We start from the raw sequence: 20,338 nt of genomic DNA on the forward strand, positions 1-20,338 counted from the left end.
CCTCAGAGTCTGCTCCTTGCAGGGGTGGTGTAGGTGAGTGGGTGGGTACTGGGTGGAGGAGGGCTTCTGCCTTCTCCCAGGCTGGGCTCTTGTGCTGCCATGGCCTCTTCCAGGTCCCTTGGGGCTAAACCATGGGATTTCCCGAGGGAGAGAGATGACTAGGTCCTGAGTCTGTGATACCAAGGCCGGAGGGAGACAGGAACCCTGAGTTCTAGGCCCAGCACTACCAACAAGTAAAGCCAGCCCAGACCAGTGACTGGCAGCTTCCAGGACCTGCCAGAGGGACCAGGGAACCCTCTGTAAGTCCCACCGAGCATCTCCTGGTCTCTGGTCTGTGTGCTACCTCCCTCTCAGGCTGCTGACTCTCCATCCTTCACCCAGGATGCCAGCTCCGGTCATGCTGCCCACCTGTCTCGGGCTCCTTGTATCTGCCCCCATGGTCACACCTCACTCCAGGCTCCAGCAACCCCCTGTCAGTCAGACAGAGCTGCTCAACAAGCTATTGGCAGACTGGCAGCATGTGGGCCCAACACAGCCTATGTGTGTGTTTTGTTCACCTAACACAGTATTGCAAGAATAATTTGAATTCACTACTCACATTTGAAAACCAGTAGAAGGGGGGCGGGCAGCAGAGGATAAGATGGTTAGATAGCGTCACCGACTCAATGGACGTGAGTTTGAGCAAACTCCGGGAGACAGTGGAGGACAGAGGAGCCTGGTGTGCTGCAGCCCATGGCGTCTTATCGAACATGACTTAGCAGCTGAACAACAGGAATCATCTGAAACATTGGGTTTCTGGGTTTTCCTGAAAAGAATCTAAAGCTTGGCTGTATTACATCCACATTATTTCTTGGCATGGCATCAACTGATTGGAGCTACCCAGCGGCTGCTCCACTGGCATGGGGAATGTGCACGGCAGTCCCCACCATTCCCCATGACCTCCCCAGGCCTTCTGCTATGTATTCATCTATCTCTTTAATCATAGCTGCACCGCATAGCCTACCACCTCAACTTCCCTGTTGGCTCCAGGGGTCTTGGTGAATAGAATCCTCTACCTTGCCATACTTGTACCACTTCTTTTAATCCTCAACAGCCACTAAGTAGCAGACCTAGGATCTTAGCCCAAGTCACAAGGCTCCAGTCAAATGTTTCAGTTCTAGATGGCTGTCATAGAACGAATGTTCTATGGATCTTAGTTCCCTGACCTGGGATCAAACCCAGGCCCCCTGCAGTGGAAGCATCACCAGGGAAGTCCCCTACACTCCTTCAGACAACCTGTCTGGCCTTGCAAGACATCTGAATTCACAACCGTCTTTCCTCTGTGCCTCCCATCCACGTAATAAGACCCTCTCACCCTGAGGCCACCCCCAGTGATTAACCCACACACACCAGACTGCTGACCATCCCCTACTAAGCCCCACAAGTGTCAGGGAAGACAGTGCCCCCTAATACCTCTCCAGACTCATAGGTTACCCCCAGGGCCCCCCACTGTAAGCCCCACAACTCCCATGGCGGTTATTCAGGAAACATGGTGGTCAACCCAACATCTTTTATTGATTCTACATGAGGACCCCTGCATTCTTATACTGAGGCAGGAGCTCCTGGATTTTGTACCGGGGTGCTATAATGGCTTGGACAATCCTCAATGGGGGCAGGTATTTCTGGGGTGCCATAAAAATGGGATGATGACGTTTAGTCTTCTTGTCTAAGCTATACAGATCCAGCATCACAGTTCTGGGGTTGTAGGTCCTTTTCTTCTTGGGCTGGATCGGAGTGAATGGGGGACACCAGCGAGGCTCTACTAGTAGCCGCACCAGGTCCTTCCGGAAGATATTCCAGTTGTTCTCCTTGAGGAACTTCTGGCACAGATCTTCATCGCTGAAGGTAAGGAACAGGTGTTGGCGTTTCCACACCAGCGCCTCCCTGTCCCCCTGCCCCTCCAGTCCTGCCTTCCTGCCACTCCTTCAGTCCCTAAACACACTGAGCTCTGTCCCACCTCTGCGCTCTTTCCCAGACCCTTCTATCTGCCTCCTTTACCTTTCCATGCTTTCATCCCCTAGAGCTGTACTACATCATGCAGTGGCCATGACCCACATGTGGCTACTGAGTACCTGAAGTGGGATTAATCTGAACTAGAGATGTGCTCTGAGTATAAAATGCATATCAGACTTCAAAGACTTAACACCAAAAAAAGAATGCAGAGTATCTCAGTCATTTTTATGCTGATTACATGCTAAAATGATAATATTTTAGATATACTACATTCCATAAAATGTATTATTAAAATTAATTTACCCCTCTATTTTTATTTCTTATAATGTGGCTATTGAAAATTTAAAACTATACCTGTGATCATTAGCCATCAGGGAAATATAAGCCAAAGCCATACAAGATGCCACTTATGCCCACTGGGATGATGACAATTAAAGAGACAAATAATTATTAGTGTTAATGGAGAAGTGGAGATATTCCAGTGAGGATTCCAATACATTGCTGACAGGAATAAAAAATGACACAGCAACTTGGAAATACAGCCGAGCAGTTCTTTAAAAGGTTAAACAGTTAACTTATGACCCAGCAATCCCACTCCTTGGTATATAGCCAAGAGAAATGAAAACATATGCCCACATAAAAACTTGCACAAGAATGCTCCTAGCAGCATTATTCAAAATAACCAAAAAGTAGAAACAACCCAAATGTCCATTGACTGATGAATGGATAAATAAAGTATAATATGTCCATGCACTGGAATATTATTTGACAATAAAAAGGAATGAAATACTGATATTAGGTTGGCCAAAATTTTGGGTTTCTCTGTAACATCGTATGGAAAAATTCCTGAATGAATTTTTGGCCAACCCAAAACTGGCTACAACACGAACGAACCTTGAAAACATTATGCTAAGAAGCCAGTCACATGTGCTGGGTTGGCCAAAAAGTTCATTCGGGGTTTCTTACCAAACTAATACATGGTTCTATTTATGGGAAATGTCCAGATCGGGCAAATCTTTAAAGACAGAAAGTCAACTGGTAGCTGCCCTGGCTGGTCTTGGTGCCCTGCATCTACTCTGCCCCCCTCCCTCATAGCACATGAGAGTAAGGGAAGAGGTGGGCTACGGTGGATAGGCTCAGGACTCACTGGCTTATTTCCTCCCGAGACCACAGCAAGGGAAGGCCCATTTGACTTTTACTGCCTCAGCTGTACTCTCACCTAAGGAGGCAAGCTTGGTAAATCACTAACACGTTAGAGCATTCTTTCAGAAAATTGCATTGACCAGGACAAAATCAACTTTGATTCACAGAGATCAACTTAATACAAAATCTAGAGGTCAGAATGGGCTACAAGTTAGTCCTGAGACCTTAGGTCTCAGCAGTGCCAGTGCCAGTGGCAGCTCCTACCAGCTCACGAGAGCAACTTCATGCTGAGTGACAAAGGTTGGTAGCTCAAAACTGGCCATGGGAGGAGTATGTGTACCACAGAAGCTGGCCAACACTTCCAGTCAGGTGACCTCCCACCTCCGAAAGAGCTGTTTGTTGAATGCTGCCCAGCATACCACTGGAGAGTCTACCCAAAGAGCCATTAATTCCCGATTTCTTACATAATGAATAACAATATCTAACCCTGCTTCGCACTCACCATGCACCAGGCACTTTATATTTGTTAACTCATCAGATCCTCATGACCACCCCAATTCACAAATGTGGAAACTAAGGCTCAAGGAGGTTAAGGAACTCACCAAAACAAGAGAGGGCAAGCATGTAACCACAAATTCTTAGATCTTTTTGATGTTGTTGTTCCAGAGTAAAAGTTAGGACAGACAAGATTCTACGTCACCTCCTGAAGCTGATGGTCACGTTGAATCTAGTCTAGTCTTTCGCTAAAGAGGGCAGCTCTTCTAAAGCCCTCCACTTCATGCAGGGATTCCAGTTGTACCCTCTGCCTCGCTGGAATTGCAACTGTCATCTGTCCTTGCAGGATGCTACACTGTAGCCCGTGGTCCCTCAGTTACTTCCCCCACGCCACATCTGCCCGGCCATCCAGAGCTAGATCACACTCAGTGCTTTGGTTTTAGATTGTTCTTCACTTGGGCTCTTGGGAGAGTTCCCTTTTTTCCTGCGAACTCAGCTGTAAATATTCTACATGTGCTCCTTGTAACTATAGGGGGATAGGCTTCAGATCATCTAGCCCATAGCGTCCACGGGACAGGTGTCTCATCCACGGACTGTGCAATCTTCAGCATGTCACGTTCCCCTTTCCTGGGCCTCACAGCCCTCAGTTAAAACATGGGGGATTTGAGCTAGATAATGGATATATTTTCTGCCTGCTTTAGCAGTCTAGAAAACCATGAGTTTGACAGTTACTGAATAAGCCAGAATTCTGTCCATCAGCACTGCAGACGGCAGCAGAGTGCTGACTGTGCAACGGATGCCGAGGGCCCCAGCATCTGCCACCCTCAAGTCTACGCAAACCTTCTCTGAATTCCAATTCAACCGTTAACCGACACCCATCATGTACCAGACGCTCTGGGAGAGGCTACAGCTCCTTAAACCCTTTCTTTCCTCCTTAAATCCTTTCTTTCCCCCTTAAATCCTTTTTTGAGGAGGTGGCTCTAAATAGCTATTTTCTACATTGATAGGCCACAGGAATCAGAGAATTGGAGCATTGCTGAACTGCAAGGAACCATCAGTGTTTCCCAACTTTTTTTTTTCTGCAAAACTGCCCCCATTTTTCTCATTCTTCTAAAACTTTTTATTTTGTGTTGGGGTATAGCTTATTAACCATGTGGTGGTGGTTTCAGGTAAACAGCAAAGAACTCAGACATACATATACATGTAAAAACTGCCCCCAACCTGGATCACAGCTACATTATCACCTGTTCTTTTATTAATACTTTTCTTAATTCCACTTAATTTCTTTTACTTAAATATACTTTGGCTTGGTTCAAAAGCAACAAGATTATCTAATCAAGGGTTTAGTGAACTAGCCCTGTTTTTCTAACTCATATTTGAATAAATATGTAGCTGTTTATAATCTGTGTACCACCTAAAATCATCTTGTAAGCCTTCTGAGAAGATGTTCCATAATTTGGGGAAACTGTGCTATTCTAATTGTTTTGTTTTGCAGTGGAGTCTGATGCCTAGAGGAGGGGAAGTGACTTGTCCAAGGTCATACAGATCCCATGTCAAATTCTTTCCTGTGTTTATTAGATACGGTTGAAGTAACTCTACAGATCTGCTTGCCTTCACCTCTTTCTCAACCACAGGAATCATCACAATTGCTTACAAAACCATGTCTGATTACATCACCACCACAAGAAAAGAAAAAGGCGGGAGGATGCAAAATTATATCTGCATGGTTTCTCTTATGAAAGTTTGTGTGACTGAATGATAAATGCATATTTGGCATATATCCATGTAGTAAAAAAAAATACTGAAAGGAAATACATAAATTGCTAATTGGGATTGTTGGAGTGATGCAAACACTTTCAGTCTTCACCTTCTTAAATGTTCAGCCTTTTTCCAGTTTTCCACAGTGAGTGGGCCTCATTCATTCACTAACGTTTATCAAGCATCTATCTCGTGCCAAGTACTGTACAGGTGCTAGAGGTGAGAAGTGGATAAAGCCCAAACCCTGTCTTCAGGAGGAAATTAACCAAGTGATGGGGAAAGAACTGTGCAAAAACTACACAGTTCTAAGGACTTCCCTAGCAGTCCAGTGGTTAAGAGTTCACCTTCCAATGCAGGGGTACAGGTTCAGTCCCTGGTCAGGGAAAAAGAGCCCACATGTCTCGCATTGTAAAAAATTCAATAAGGAGTTTAAAAATGGTCCACATTAAAGAAAAACAAACACACTACAAAGCTCTAAACAGCTGTAATACAGTGTGGTGTGGCCACTGTGAGAGCTGTAGGACTATGAGTGAACAGAAAGGGGTACCTAGCCCAGCTTTCTGGAGGAGATGTATCTTAAAGAATGAGAAGTTAATCCAAATAAAAGGCTGGAAGCAGGACTGAGGGATGGCATCGCAGGCAGAAGGGTCTACATTGGCAAAAGCAATGGTCTAGGACGCAATCTGCCTGGGTTGCCAGAGTGGGTTAGAGACAGCAGGAGTGCTACAGGGAGTTGAAGGGTCAGACTATGAAAGGCTGTTTACATGGCACTGAATCTGCACTGTATCCTACAGGCAGTGAGGTACCACTGAAAGGTTTCAAACAGGAGTTTAACATGGCCAGATTTGAGTTTTAATAAAAGCACAGTGCAGGCTTCCTGGTAAGCTCAGCTGGCAAACAGTCTGCCTGTAATGCAGGATGCCTCAGTTTGATTCCCCTGGGTCGGGAATATCCCCTGGAGAAGGGATAGGCTACCCACACCAGTGTTCTCGGGTTTCCCTGGTGGCTCAGATGTTAAGGAATCTATGCCTGCAATGCGTGAGACCTGGGTTCGATCCCTGGGTTGGCAAGAATACTCCAGTATTCTTACCCAGAGAATCCCCATGGACAGAGGAGCCTGGAAGTCCACAGTTCATGGGGTCGTAAAGAGTTGGACATGACTAAGAGACTAAGCACAGCACAGCACAAAAACACAGTATGCAGAAATGACCCAGCACAAAGAAGACGAAGGCAGGAGACCAATGCTAAGATGGCTGCAAGAGTCCAGGTTTGGGGTTCCGAAGTGGGGCTGGGGATGTCACCTAGGGAGGTGAATGAGATCCACTGGGCTGTGTGAATAAAACAGTAGGACTTCATCTATATCTTTGACTTTTTTTTTTTTATTTAAATTTGCAGCCACATCATGCAGCTTGCAGGATCTTAGTTTCCTGACCAGGGATCAAGCCTGTGCCCTCAGCAGTGAGAGCACTGCTAACCACTGGACCACCAGAGAATTCCCTCTTAGTCTTATTCCTTTTAATGATCTATATTTGCATATTTATAATGTATAGGAGGTATACAACACACAGCAGATACAATATAGATATAATAGATAAAAAATAAACATTATGTTACTCATATCACATAATATATTCTAGGGAGTATACACTCAAACACTCTTTAGTAATAACAGTGTAAGATCAAAACAGTTCTGTGACCAGTGATCAGGCAATAATTAGTTTTTATGCAAAAAATAGTGGGTTTTTTTTCACACTATAAAAGCATTCACTTTTATGGAAAATTTGGAAACTAGGGAAATATAAATAGAAATCTTTTTATTAAATCTTTTAAGATAAATATTTTTAAATTATAAAACAAATATATCATCATTACCAAACATTGAGAATAAAGGGGAAAACCCACTTGGAATGTTACTACCCTGACAACAACTTTAAAAAGTATATCATTTTTTCCCTTATTATAAAAGAAATGTAAAAAAAAAAAGAAACATATGCTCACTGCAAAAACAAACATCAGAGGAATATAGAACTATAACCAGAAAGTCCCTTTTAGTCCTGTCTTCCAGAAAGAATGACCACTACAAATTGGGCAATACCGCAGAACTATCATTTTTGCTCATTTTCCTTCTAGATTTTTCTCATGTCAGTGTTCTACAAAGGCCCGAGTCACAGTATATTTACGGCTTTGTGCCCTGTCCTTTTCATGTAGCATTGTATCACTCATTTTACTTTCGCTTCTTCAAAAAAAGTTACTATTAAGGGAATGTATCACTGTTTTCTAAACTGTCCCCTTGGTGTGACATGTGTGGATGGGGGTGGTTGTTTTTCTATTATGAATATGGCAGCTACAAACATCTTAGTATCCTTCCCTATAATTTAGTTATATAGAGATAAGTTCACAGGTAGACCATTGCTTCAAAGGGTAGAAAGTTTTGGGCCCTTGAAACATTATTATCTAAAATTATTATCAAAAGGATTGAACCAATTTAGAGGTTATCAGCAATTACCACTTTCATTCTACCCTTGCCAGCACTAAATATTATCATTTTTTTTCTTTTACTAAAATAAGAGGTAAAAAATTGTTCATTTGATTCTGGCGGAATGCACACACTTTTCCAGTACTGACCTGGGGTACTTGATACTGAACTTTGACAATTTTTCTATTGTATTACTGTCAAGCAGTTCACAAAATTTTTCTTTCCTGATCCGTATCACCTCCGCTCCCAGGCTCACGAGGATCAAGGGCCGCATGTCATGTTGGCTCTCTGGGTGGAGGATCTGGTGAAGGCCCTAGAGAAAAGAAATCCCAGAAGGTTCAACCTCAGTGACTCTACAAGCAAATTTTCCTGATTGGAAAAGCAAGGCCCCAAACAAGACTTGAATCCATCTGGGGTCATTCAGCAAGTGATAGGGAGAAGTCCAGGGCTCTCTTTGCCAATGACATCAAAGTCCTCAAAGAACCCTCTGAGCACTCTGTCCATAGTCCTACCTCCAGGCAGCAGGCTCTGCAAGAATCACGCTTGTGGGACTTCCCTGGTATCCAGTGGTTAAGACTCTGCCTTGCAAAGAGGAGGATGCGGGTTCGATCCCTCGTCTTAGAACTAAGATCCCACATGCCAAGGGACATCCCTTGTGAAGTAATGAAACGCCGCAACTAAGACCTGACGCAGCCAAATAAATAATTTTTTTTTAAAAAGGATTTGTACTCACGTCACTTGCTGGGTAGCAGCATTTTACCAGCTTTCCCTGGTGTCCAATCTCAACTCTTCTTTGTGCCAGGTCAGCCCATTTTCTCTTCCTTAGGACGATGACAAACAGCTCGTCCTGTTAGATCTTCCCTTTTTTACAGCCACCACTCCCTCCCCGACTCTTCCCTCCAGGGCTTTGTTCATAGCACTTGTCCCCACGGAGCCTTAGTTCTTTCTGTCCCTCACAGGCTCTGGGGCCACTGCTGGCTACTGTGCAGCTCCCATTGCTCCTTGGGCTCTCTGGTGTGGATTCCTACTCCATCACATCTGGAAGGGAGATGGAGGTCAGCAGGCCCATCTGCTGGCTTTACAGGGACTATATTCCCCTTTGTAAGGAGACACTTTGAGAGGGGCAAAGCTGGGACTAGAGTCCTGGCTGCTGAAGTCCCAGTCCAGTGCTCACACAGCCTCTCAGCTATAAAGACTGGCAAGGAGGGGAGAGAAGTCAGTGGTCCAGAGCTTGCAATGCCCTTGCTTGTCTTGGGCTTAAAAGGACATCAGCCATAAACCAAGAGGTCTGCTGTAGGTAAGCCAAGTGGGACTGGGAAAAATGCAGGCTTCAGAAGGAAGATCCACGTGTTTACTTGTCATGTTGATAGGGACAGAGTAAAGGGACAAAGTAGGTGATTAAATAGTTAATCCCACTAAAGGATCATAAGTAAAGGAAAAGGTATGAAGACCCCTGTGAGTCAATGATCGAGCTAGAAGGCAGGTTTGCTAAGCAACAAAACCATGTGACAGGAGCATGCAATGAGCCCCAAAACAATAAAACAATGGTGGCATGAGACCCACATCCTGCCTAGTGAGCTCAGTAAATTAATGACCCCAGGACATGCTCTCTGCACACATAGAAACAATAATTTATGGAAAGGTGATCATTCAAATTCAGTGGTTAGGACTCCAAGCTCTTTGATCTCTGGTTGGGGAACTAAAAGCCCACAAGCTGTGCGACGCAACCAAAAATTTTGGGCTTCCCAGGTGGCTCAGTGGTAAAGAATCCACCTGACAATGCAGGAGACACAAGAGACGCTGGTTCGATCCCTGGGTTGGGAAGATCCTCTGGAGAAGGAAATGGCTACCCATTCCAGTATTCTTGCTGGGAAATCCCATGGACAGAGGAGCCTGGCGGGCTATGGTCCATAGGATCACAAAGAGTCAGACATGACTGAGAACACACAGCATATCATAGGCATTTCAAAGTGAAAGGCCCTCATTGTACTGAGGCCTAAATAAATTTTCCCATTGTGCTATGACACATGGCTTGACCATGTAGCGATAAGAAAACCCCCCTGCCCAACCTTGGAGGAGGAGCTGCTGATGGACGTGTGATGACTATTCAAGAATGAGAAAGAAGGTGGTCTTTTCCCCCTCCCCACTTTTCCTTTGATTATAAGACTGTAGCCCACTTAAGTTCTCTGGGCATATCACCCTCTTGCCTGCCTGCTTGTAAGCTTCACAAACATCTTATTCTAATAAATCACTTCTTGTCTATCACTTTACCTCTCGCTGAATTTTTGGTGTTGAGACACAAAGGACCAGAGTTCCCCAGAGCCCCCAGAAAGCCACCCAGCAGTTTCAGTGTGACTCTGGGTGAAGTTACACCTCCCTGGCGCAGTGTTTGCTCACCTGTGAGACAGAGGTGAGAACACCTGCCCCGCGTGTCTCTGAAGGATTCTCAAACTGAAGGAGACGTGAAGTAGGATTTGGAACCTTCCCCTTCCTCACGCTCGCCGCTCTACCACCACGATTTGGGTTCTAGACCTTAAAGAATGACCGTCTGCTCTGAGCCCTGGCCTTGTCTCTCCTTGCAAGACTGGAGGAGAGATGCGTCATCTTTCTTTTGACCTGTTGACGGTCTAAACAAGATGGCGTGTGTAAGGATGCTCTGGGAGACGTGACAATCCTCACGCTTCAGCTGTGCTCACTGCAGTGGGCATGAAGCCCCTTCCAGTCAGCACCAGGCCTTGCCCAGAAGCCAGAATGGCTGCTCTTTAGTCAGTTTCGACTGTGTGGGAGAAACATGTATACAAATTTAATCCTCATAACCACCCTGGGATATAGGGATTATCAGCCTTAGATGTGGAAAATGAGGTTGGGCAAAGGAAATTTGCTTGTCAAAAGTCACGTATCTTATAAGAACAGTAAGGATGATGCCGATGATAGTGATGGCAGCGATGGTGGTGATGGTGATGATAGCACCAACTCATTTAATGAGCAGTCACTAAATCCCAGGCCCTCCTGTAGCTCTGGTGTGCGTTAACTCACGGAACCCTCACTAGAATCCCACAAGGTGAGTTCTTTTATTATCATCATTTTACAGAGGATGAGCTGAGGTTAAGAAACATGTCCAAATCACACAGCGTGGAAGCAATAAAGCTAGGATTTGAACTCAGGTGGGTCTGTCTTTAGAGTCCATGCACTTATTTATCTATTTATTTATTTTGGCTGTACCATGGGACATGTGGGATCTTAGTTCCCTGACCAGGGATCAAACCTGTGCCCCCTGCAGTGCAAGCACGGAGTCTTAACCACTGGACCACCAGAGAAGTCCCAGAGTCCCTGCTTTTAGCTGCTACAGTTCAAGGAAACTGAGCCACAAAGATGTTAACTAGTTGGCCAAAGGTGACAAGGCAGAAAGTGACGGAGTGGGATTTGAACCCATCAACCTGCCCAGGACCTCACTAAGGGCAGCCCAGCAGCAGGCACTGTTATTCACCTCCAGTCCACCCTATACTTTCCAGCCAGAGTCAGGTCCTCAAACAGCTTCCCAAAGCTCCCAGGATAAAATAAAACTCTCCACTGTGGCCACTGAGGCTTTGGCTGCCTCCCCCTTGTGAGGTCCCCACCTTGTTTACCCTGTTTCAGCCACACTGCCCTCCCTCCCAGTTCCCTCCACATGCCAAGCTCCTTCCCGCCTCAGGCTCAACCTGCTTTCTCTTTCTGGAACACTCTCCCTCCCAGGTGGTCCACAGCTCATTTGTCATTCAGGTCTCAGGTTACACGTCACTGTCTTAGAGCAACCTTCCCTGACCACTCCATTTAAGACCACCTCTCCCCTCAACCCAGCTTTCTGTTCTGTTCCCAATAGCAACTTAAAACTTTCCGTACATTTGCTGCTTTATCTGTTTACTGTCTGTCCCCAGACTAGATCATAAGCCCCATGAGGGCAAGAATGACATCAGTTTACTTGCCCACACTGGCACCTTGGGCCAAGCTTGGAGCTTGATAAATGTTCAAGAAATACCTGTAGGACTTCCCTGGTGGTACAGTAGTTAAGGCTTTGCCTTTCAATGGGTGGCGAATGAAGGCCTTGCTCTGAGCTCCCACCCAGAGCCTTCTAGGATTGTCTAGAGCAGGGGTCCCCAACCTCCGGGATCTAATGTCTGAAGATTTGAGGTGACGCTGATATAACAATAACAGAAATAAAGTGCACAATAAATGTAACGCACTTGAATCATCCTGAAACCATCCCCTCCCACCTCCAGTCCATGGGAAAATAGTCCTCCACGAGCTTGGAATCAAGTCTAAAGTCCCTCTTGTTACACTTCCCACAGCTTCCCACATGCTCTCTACCAGAGTAAGCAATGCCCTTCCTGGCCTTGGTGCCTCCATTCAACCAGGGTGCTTGGCATCCCCGCTCTTCACTGGGCCGGCACGAGGTGTGCTCACGGCAGGTGCCCAGCCTCAGGCGTCCTGTGTTCAGTCCCGAGCACCTCGCCCTGAGGCTCTGAAACTGCAGGGAGGCAGAAGCAAGAGGGCTGGAAACCACATCACATGAACACTGCAGGAATGGAGGAATGTTTTCCCTGAATAAGAAAATAATTAACGGGGCACTGGCATGCTGCCTGGCTCCATAAATGCTGAACAGAAAAACAAAACAGCGTTCTTGAAATTCTAAGAGGCCATCATGTGGCAAGGAAACTGATTTCTGTTTGTTCTTGGGGGGTGGGTAGGGTGCAGCGGGTGCTGGGAAGAACTCGTTAAAAGCTGTAGGAGGCAGAGTTTTATTGAGTAAAAGGAAGAGCCGCTGAAAAGCTCCAATATAGTCACTCAGCGCTGACTGAGGGCTGGGCCAGGGCCTGGGGCTCCAGACAGTGCTGGGCTGGCCTCCCTGCCTCCCACGGCACACAGTCCAGCAGAGCAGGAGCTCCAGGAGATCAGTACAACGTGGGGAGAAGGGGTATGAAGAGGACCCTGGGGATTCATGGTGACAATGATTGACCACACACCAGAAGACAGGGCCCCCACCCCCGGGAAGACTGAGACACATGGCTACTCACCAGGAGGCCTCACGCCCTCCCTGTGCCGCTCACCCAGCCTCCCAGCTCCAGCATCTATCTTCTAGCGTCTAGCTCCCACAACGGTCAGAGTTCAGGGTCAAACCTGTTTCACCCACACATTCCCCTCCACTATTGGATTTTTTTTTTCCTGGCTGAGTAGCATGTGGTAATTAGAGCTTCCCAGATGGTGTGGTGGTAAAGAATCCGCCTGCCAAAGCAGGAGATGTGGGTTCAATCCCTGGGTCAGGAAGATCCCCTGGAGTAGGAAATGGCAACCCACTCCAGTATTCTTGCCTGGGAAATTCCATGGTCAGAGGAGCCTGGCAAGTTACAGTCCATGAGGTGGCAAAGAGTTGGACACAACTGAGCACACACAACACAGCACTGCACAGTATGTGGGATCTTAGTTCCCCGACCAGGGATCAAACCTGTGTCCCCTGCATTGGAAGCACAGAGTTTTAACCACTGGACCACCAGGGAAATCCCTGGATAATATTTAGAACCATTTTAGACTTACAGAAAAACTGAGAAGATGGTACATCTTAACCAGTTTCCCGGTTAAGATCTCACACCGTGTAATAGTTTTGTTACAATTAATGAACCACGATGGATACACATCAATAACTGAAGTCAATGAGTTATTTAGATTTCCTTTTTCTGTTCCACAGTCCTCTCCAGTCCTGGAGAGGACATTACACTCAATTGTCATGTCCCTTGAGGTTCCTCTTGGATGTGGCAGTTTCTCGGACTTACCTTGATTATGATGATCTGGACAATTTTGAGGCGTTCCAGCCAGGTAGGTCTTGGGTTGCCCCACTATTAGATTCTGACTGATTTTTTCTCATCATTAGATGGGGGTTATAGGTTACTGGGAAGAGGACTGTAGTACACCATTGTCATCACATCACATCCCACATTTATCATCTCATAAATAAGGGACATACTATCAACATGATTTATTACTGCTGATGTTGGCCTTGATCACCTGGCTCAGGAAGCACTTTGCTTTCAGTAGTTTTTCCTCTGTAAAATTATTCTTTTCTCCTCCTTTCTATACTGCACTCTTTGGAAGGAAGTCACTATGTGCCGTCCATGCCTCAGGAGCAGTGAGGGCAGCATATCTACATAAATTATTTGGAATTCTTCTGCATGTGAGATTTGTGTCTTTTCCTCGTTTATTAATTTATTCACATGTATGCTTTACATCAGTTTGTACTTACAGATTTTATTTATTTTATTTATTAATTTTATTTATTTTTGGCTGGGCTGGGTATTCCTAATGGAATTCCTATGTGTGGGCTTTCTCCAGCTGTGGTGAGCAGCAGCTACATTCTACTTGCAGTGTATCTTTTCATATTGATTTCTTTCCCTTAGAAATATTGTAAGGGAAGCCCCTGGTGGTCCAGTGGTTAGGATTTGGTACTTTCACTGCCAGGGTCAAGGTCAATCCCTGGTTGGGGAACTAAGATCTCTCAAGGCACAAATTGCAGCCCCTGCCCCCCAAAAAAAGAGAGAGAAATATTCATTTAACTTTGCCATGTCTTTTCATAGTTTGCTAATTTCTTTTTATTGCCAAATAACAATTCACTGTATGGATTTGTCAGTGTGTTTATATTTATTTACCTTTCCATTTAAATTTTAGCATCAGTTTGTCAATATCCACAAAATAACGTACTGGGATTTTGATTAGGATTGCACTGAATCTATACATCAAGTGGGGACAAACTGACATGTTAATGATGCTGAGTCTTCCAATCCACAAACATAGACTATTTCTCCATTTATTTAAATCTTCTTTGAATTCTTTCATTATAGTTATATAGTTTTCTGCATATAGTTTCTGAACATATTTTGTTATATTTATACCTAAGTATTTCATTTTTTTGGTGCTATTGTAAATGGCACTGCATTTTTTATTTCAAATTACAACTGTTCGTTGCTTTATACCCTGTGACCTTGCTATAATCATTTATCAGCTAAGAAGGTTTTATTTGCTCTATTTGTTTATTTGTCTTATTTGTTCATTTTTTGTTATTTTGTTTCATTTTTTAATTCTTTTGAATTGTCTATATTGACAATCATGTCATCTGCAAACAAAGAAAGCTATATTTTTTCCTTCCCTATCTGTATTTGTTTAATTTCCTTTTCTTAATACACTGGCTAGGACTTCCAAAACAACACTGAATAAGAGTAGTGAGAAGAGACACCTTTGCCTTCTTCCTGGATTATTTTAAAACAAGTCCCTGATGTCATATTATTTTCTCTATAAATATTTGGATATATATCTCTTAAATATAAGGACCTTTTAAAAAAACATAACCACAATACATTACCACATCTTAAAAAGTCAATAATACCCCTTAATATCACCAAATCCAGAAAAGGATGTTTTTAAACCTTTACTCTCATTATCTAGCACCCTCAGCCCATCATGTTACACACTGAATTGTGAACAAGGCTCTCTGCTCACCAAGATCTCGCCTTGCTCCACAGTGTGGATCTTCATGTAGGCCCCCACCGCAGCCTCCTTGGGGAGATCGCCATACTTGGTTTGGATCATGGGACATTTGATCGAATGAGAACACCTGGACCTGAAATTTGACAGCTTGTTAAAGAGAACTTGCTTGTACAGCTCTTGAAGACCTCGATAATCAGCCCTAGCTCTACTGCATATTAAGATCAACCCTCCCTTCTCCCAGGTGGTGAGAACACAGAAAATCAAACCCTGGGAGAGACTGTCAGGAATTGTAGAGGTTTAAACAGGGAGGAGACTTGGGAGAGGAGGATTTCATCAAACTTTTTGGCCAATCCATAAAACATATGCCCAATCCAGGTTCAAATCTCAAATGGACTGATTCTAAAGCACTTATTTCCTGACTCCCTTAGATGAGTAGACTTTCATGAAAAAGCTCAGATTCAAAAAGGCCGAGTGATACGCAGAAAGTCACCACCAAAAAATGTATGCAGCCCCTTCTTCTTCAGATGGGCTCCCTGAGAAAGGAAGCAGCTGACTGCCTGATGAGGCCCTGTGAGTTGGAGGCAGAGAAAGTAGACCCCAATATCAAACCCAGGACCTCTCTTGGCTGCCTTCTTTTTAAAGTCTTATTTTGAATTTCAATTCATTACAATATTGCTTCCATTTCATATTGGTTTTCTGGCCATGAGGCATATGGGATCTTGGCTCCCCAACCAGGGATCAAACCCATACCCCCTGTATTGGAAGGCAAAGTCTTAACCGCTGGACCACCAGGGAAGTCTCCCTAGGCAGCCTTCTACACACACCCCAACCTTTGGGAGAAAGTTGTGATTGCTACCTCTACTCACCCCCCAGCATACCTGTCAGTCTGTCCTGTAAGTTATACCCCCTTTCAACCAGACTCTGAACCCTCCAATCTGTCAAGGGCAAAGCTTACTTGATTTTTGAGCTGAAGGTCTTTGGGAGAGTATTTCCTGAGGTTTTAATCTTCCTACTGAAGCTGGATCCTTCTTGCTCCTGGGCTTTCTGGAGATGAAAAAGCTTCAGAAAACTGAAATCCTGTACAGGATATGACCTGATCTGGAATTCCTTAAATCTCTCCACAGGAGACAAATCTGTTAGAGAAAGCACAGGAAAACACATTAATGACTCTTTCCATACGGCTGGTGGTGTCTGGAGGTGTATCATAGTCTTCTGCGTGGTGAGTCTGATGCTCGGGGGAATTAAGAAAAATAGAAAAGAAAAATATTGTGGTTTCTGAGTATTTTCCCTCTGGGCCAGGCCCTGAGCTAGAGCATTGTAACCATTACATCCAGATGAATGTCATTAGCCTGATTGAAGAAAGAAAATGAGAAGCAGAGTTTAACACCCAGGAAAGGGCTGAAGGGCTTCCAGTTAAAGAATCCGCCTGCAATGCAGGAGACCCCGATTCAATTCCTGATTCGGGAAGATCCCCTGGAGAATGGATAGGCTACCCACTCCAGTATTCTTGGCCTTCGCTGGTGGCTCAGACGGTAAAGAATCCGCCTGCAATATGGGAGACCTGGGTTCAATCCCTGGGCTGGGAAGATCCCCTGGAGGAGGGCATGGCAACCCACTCCAGGATTCTTGCCTGGAGAATCCCATGGACAGAGGAGCCTGGCGGACTACAGTCCAAGGTATCACAGAGTTGGAGACAACTGAGTGACTAAGCACAAAGGGTCAAAGCCTGAATTTGAACTCAAGTGTTTCTAATTCAAAGCTCGTGTCTTTCCATAAACAGATAACATTTATCTGGTTTTTCAAACTGGGACTGGGGGTAGGGGTAGCAATAAAAGATAAAGAGATGACCAGCCATAAAATCCTGAGCATGTGCTATGCCTAGCACAGTGCCTACACCATAACAGGCCCTCTGTGAGAATTATTAAAAAGATTTCCAAGAGAATACCACCCAGAAATGCTATGTTGGGTGAATGGAGCCAGACACTAAAAAGTACATACTGTATCATTCCATTTACATGAAGCCCTAGGAAAGACAAATGGAACCTACAGTGATAGAAGACAGATAAGTAGTTGCCCAGGGCCAGGGGTGAAGGATGGAGACTGACTGGGAAGGGGCACAAGGAACTTTTAGGGGTGATAGAAATGTTCTATAACTTGGTTGTGGTGGTTACAACAGATGTAAATTTGGTAAAACTTATTGAACTACACACTTTAAATCTGTATCTTTTATTTTATGAAAATTGAACCTTAATGACATTAATTTAAAAAACAGATCTCCTGAGAGTTCCCTGGTGGCCTAGTAGTTAGGCTTTCACTGCCATGGTAGGGGTTCAATCCCTGCTCAGGAAACTAAGATCTCACAAGCTAAACAGCAAAGCCAAAAAAAAAAAAAAAAAGAGCCCCAGTGTTAGAATTAATTGTTAAAATTAAAATTAATGTTAGTAGAAGTAAATCCAAACTACACAAGGAGTAGTACTGGAAAAACAGAGCACATGTTTTTTTTTTTTTAAACCCTAAATACAACCTATTTAGAAGACATTGTAGCAATATTTATCAACATTTTAAATGCATTGCCAATACACACTGGACCAATTACTTGATCCAGTAATTCTAAGAATTTATCCAATATGTTTCTGTGCACAAGTATGCAAAGATAAACACACCAGGAAATTCACCACAATAGGGTAATAGCGAAAAACTGAAAATGACCTAAAGTATTTGTAAAATATAATTGGTTTGATTATAGTATGTCCATACAAGAGAATAAAACTCAGCTATTAAGAACCACAGATCTAGATTTTTGCTTCCAACCAGAGTAAAAGGGACTAGATCCACTAGATCTACTCTCTCACCAGAAACTAATAAAACACTGGGCTAAATACACAGAAAAAAAAATGGTTTTCAAGACATTGGGCATCAGGCCATGAAGAATCATTATCCCTACAAGACAGAAAACAAATGGGATGAGCTCTTCTGTTGCCCCAGCCGACCTCCTGGAGGCTTTCTGGACAAAGGTGAGGCAAAGGGAAACCCAGCAGGAGTCCAGCCATCTCTCCAAATTAACGTGACAGAAGTGAGAGTGCCAGAGAGGACAAGGCAGCTGGAGTTCACAGAGCACAGTTCCGGAGAGGAGAAACCTGCTCAAGAGAGAGGTCTGAAGATCTTCCAAGGGTCTCCTTCAGTCTCAGCTGACTACTCAGCAACACATAAAATATCAGGAAACCACCAGCGGAATGCAATCACCAAGATGGCTCTCAATGATCCCACCTCCTAATGGCCACAGAGGTGTGTACTGTCCTCCCATTAAGTGTGGGCTGGATTTGATTCTAACAGAATACAGCAGAAGTGACAGGATGCCACTTTTGAGATGAGGTTTTAAAGATTGTGGCTTTCGCCCTTGGGTAAACTCTGTGTTGCTCCCTCTCTCTCCAGGGGAAGCAAGCTGCCATGTCAGAAAATAGCCCTATAGAGATACTCACAAGATGAGGGACTAAGTAAAGTTTGCAAACAACCATTAAGTGACCTTGGAAGTGGGTCCGTCTTAACTGAGTCTTCACATGAGAACACAGCCCCTGGAAACAGCTGCAACCTCACAAGAGAACTTGAGCCAGAGGCAGTTGGCTAAGCCATGCTCAAAATTCTGACCTACAGGAACTGAGAAATAATAAGTAGTGTTTTAAGTCATGAAGTTTGGGATAATTTGTTCTGCAGTAATAGATACTGCATAGTAGTAATAGTAGTAATACCCAAGGCTGGGGAAAGAAACACCCAAAATGTTTAGAGGGATAAATCATCAGAGTTCTCAAAAGACCAGAAACAGTTCCTATTCCCAACAGCTAGATTAGAAAGCCTCACAAGTAAAAACAGTTTTGTCTCATAAATGGGACAAAACTAGCCCTAGATTAACTGCTCTGATCTTACCTACCAAAGCCTAAGTGCTAGTTTTTAAAAGGTCAAAATATTTCCAAATAACTAACCTGGATCCCAGAACAAATCTCAGAAATATTTACAGGAATTTTAAAATATGCAGCATCCAAAATTCAGTTTCTGGCATTCTGTGAAAATTTACCAAACATGCAAAGAAGTAGGAAAATATGAACCATATAAAGAGAAAAAAGCAAAGAATTGAAACTGATTCAGAAATGATACAAATGACAGAATTAGTATGTAAGGACATTGAAATAGTTACTATCATTGTATTCCAAAGAGGAAATTTTGTGTACATTAAGCAGAAAAATAGAAATTAGTTTTTAAAAGACCCAAATCAAACTTCTAGATATGAAAACTGCAAGGTCTGAAATGTAAAAATGTACTGGATAGGATTAATAGCAGATTAAACAATGCAGAAGAGAGACTGTTAAAGTCGAACACGTAGCAATAAAAATTATTTAAAATGACAGAGAGGAAAAAAGACAACAGCAAAATATTATTAGAGCATCAGTAAAACAACTTCAAGCATCCCAATATACATATGATTTGAGTCTCCAAAGTGGAGGAGAAAGAAAGAAAAAAATAGCATTTTTAAAATAATGGTTAAAGATTCCAAATCTGATGAAAAATATAAACCCAAAGATCCAAAAAGTAAATGAACCCCAAGCACAGAAACATGATGAAAATTTTTCCAAGGCACAATGTAATCAAATTGCTTAAAACTGATAAAAAGAAAAATTTTAAACTAACCAGGGAAGGGTAGTGGTGATGATTTTACTACTTACATTGAATTGCTACATTGTACACCAGGAACTAACATACTGTTATGGGTCAGTTTTACTTCAAAAATAAACAAACAAACAAACTCATAGAAAAAGAGATCAGATTTGTGGTTACCAAAGGTGGAGTGTAAGGGGGAGAAGGAACGGGCTGAAGGTGGTCAAAAGGTACAAACATCCAATTATAAGATAAATGCTAAGTAACAGAGGTGCAATGTGCATGATTAATATAAATAACATCACTATATGTTATATA

At 43.7% G+C, this 20,338-nt stretch overlaps 1 protein-coding gene across 4 annotated transcripts in view; it reads right to left on the reverse strand.

Moving 5' to 3' along the window:
* Nucleotides 1–1,517: 1,517 nt before the first annotated feature.
* Nucleotides 1,518–20,338, reverse strand: part of CNBD2 (cyclic nucleotide binding domain containing 2) — a 68,372-nt gene continuing 49,551 nt past the window's right edge. For all 4 annotated transcript variants that reach the window (XM_088843822.1, XM_088843821.1, XM_055436630.2 and 1 more), the window contains 4 exons: nucleotides 16,329–16,506; nucleotides 15,386–15,506; nucleotides 8,014–8,177; nucleotides 1,518–1,878 (listed from right to left, as the gene is read on the reverse strand). In XM_088843822.1, the coding sequence (XP_088699948.1) occupies nucleotides 1,560–1,878; nucleotides 8,014–8,177; nucleotides 15,386–15,506; nucleotides 16,329–16,506 (782 nt within the window). In that variant the 3' untranslated portion in view covers nucleotides 1,518–1,559. The remainder of the gene's footprint in view (nucleotides 1,879–8,013; nucleotides 8,178–15,385; nucleotides 15,507–16,328; nucleotides 16,507–20,338) is intronic.

The sequence above is a fragment of the Moschus berezovskii genome, chromosome 15 (genome assembly GCF_049115385.1).
Source record: "Moschus berezovskii isolate FMDL1 chromosome 15, NW_MosBer_1.0, whole genome shotgun sequence".
NCBI classification, from domain to species: Eukaryota; Metazoa; Chordata; class Mammalia; order Artiodactyla; family Moschidae; genus Moschus; species Moschus berezovskii.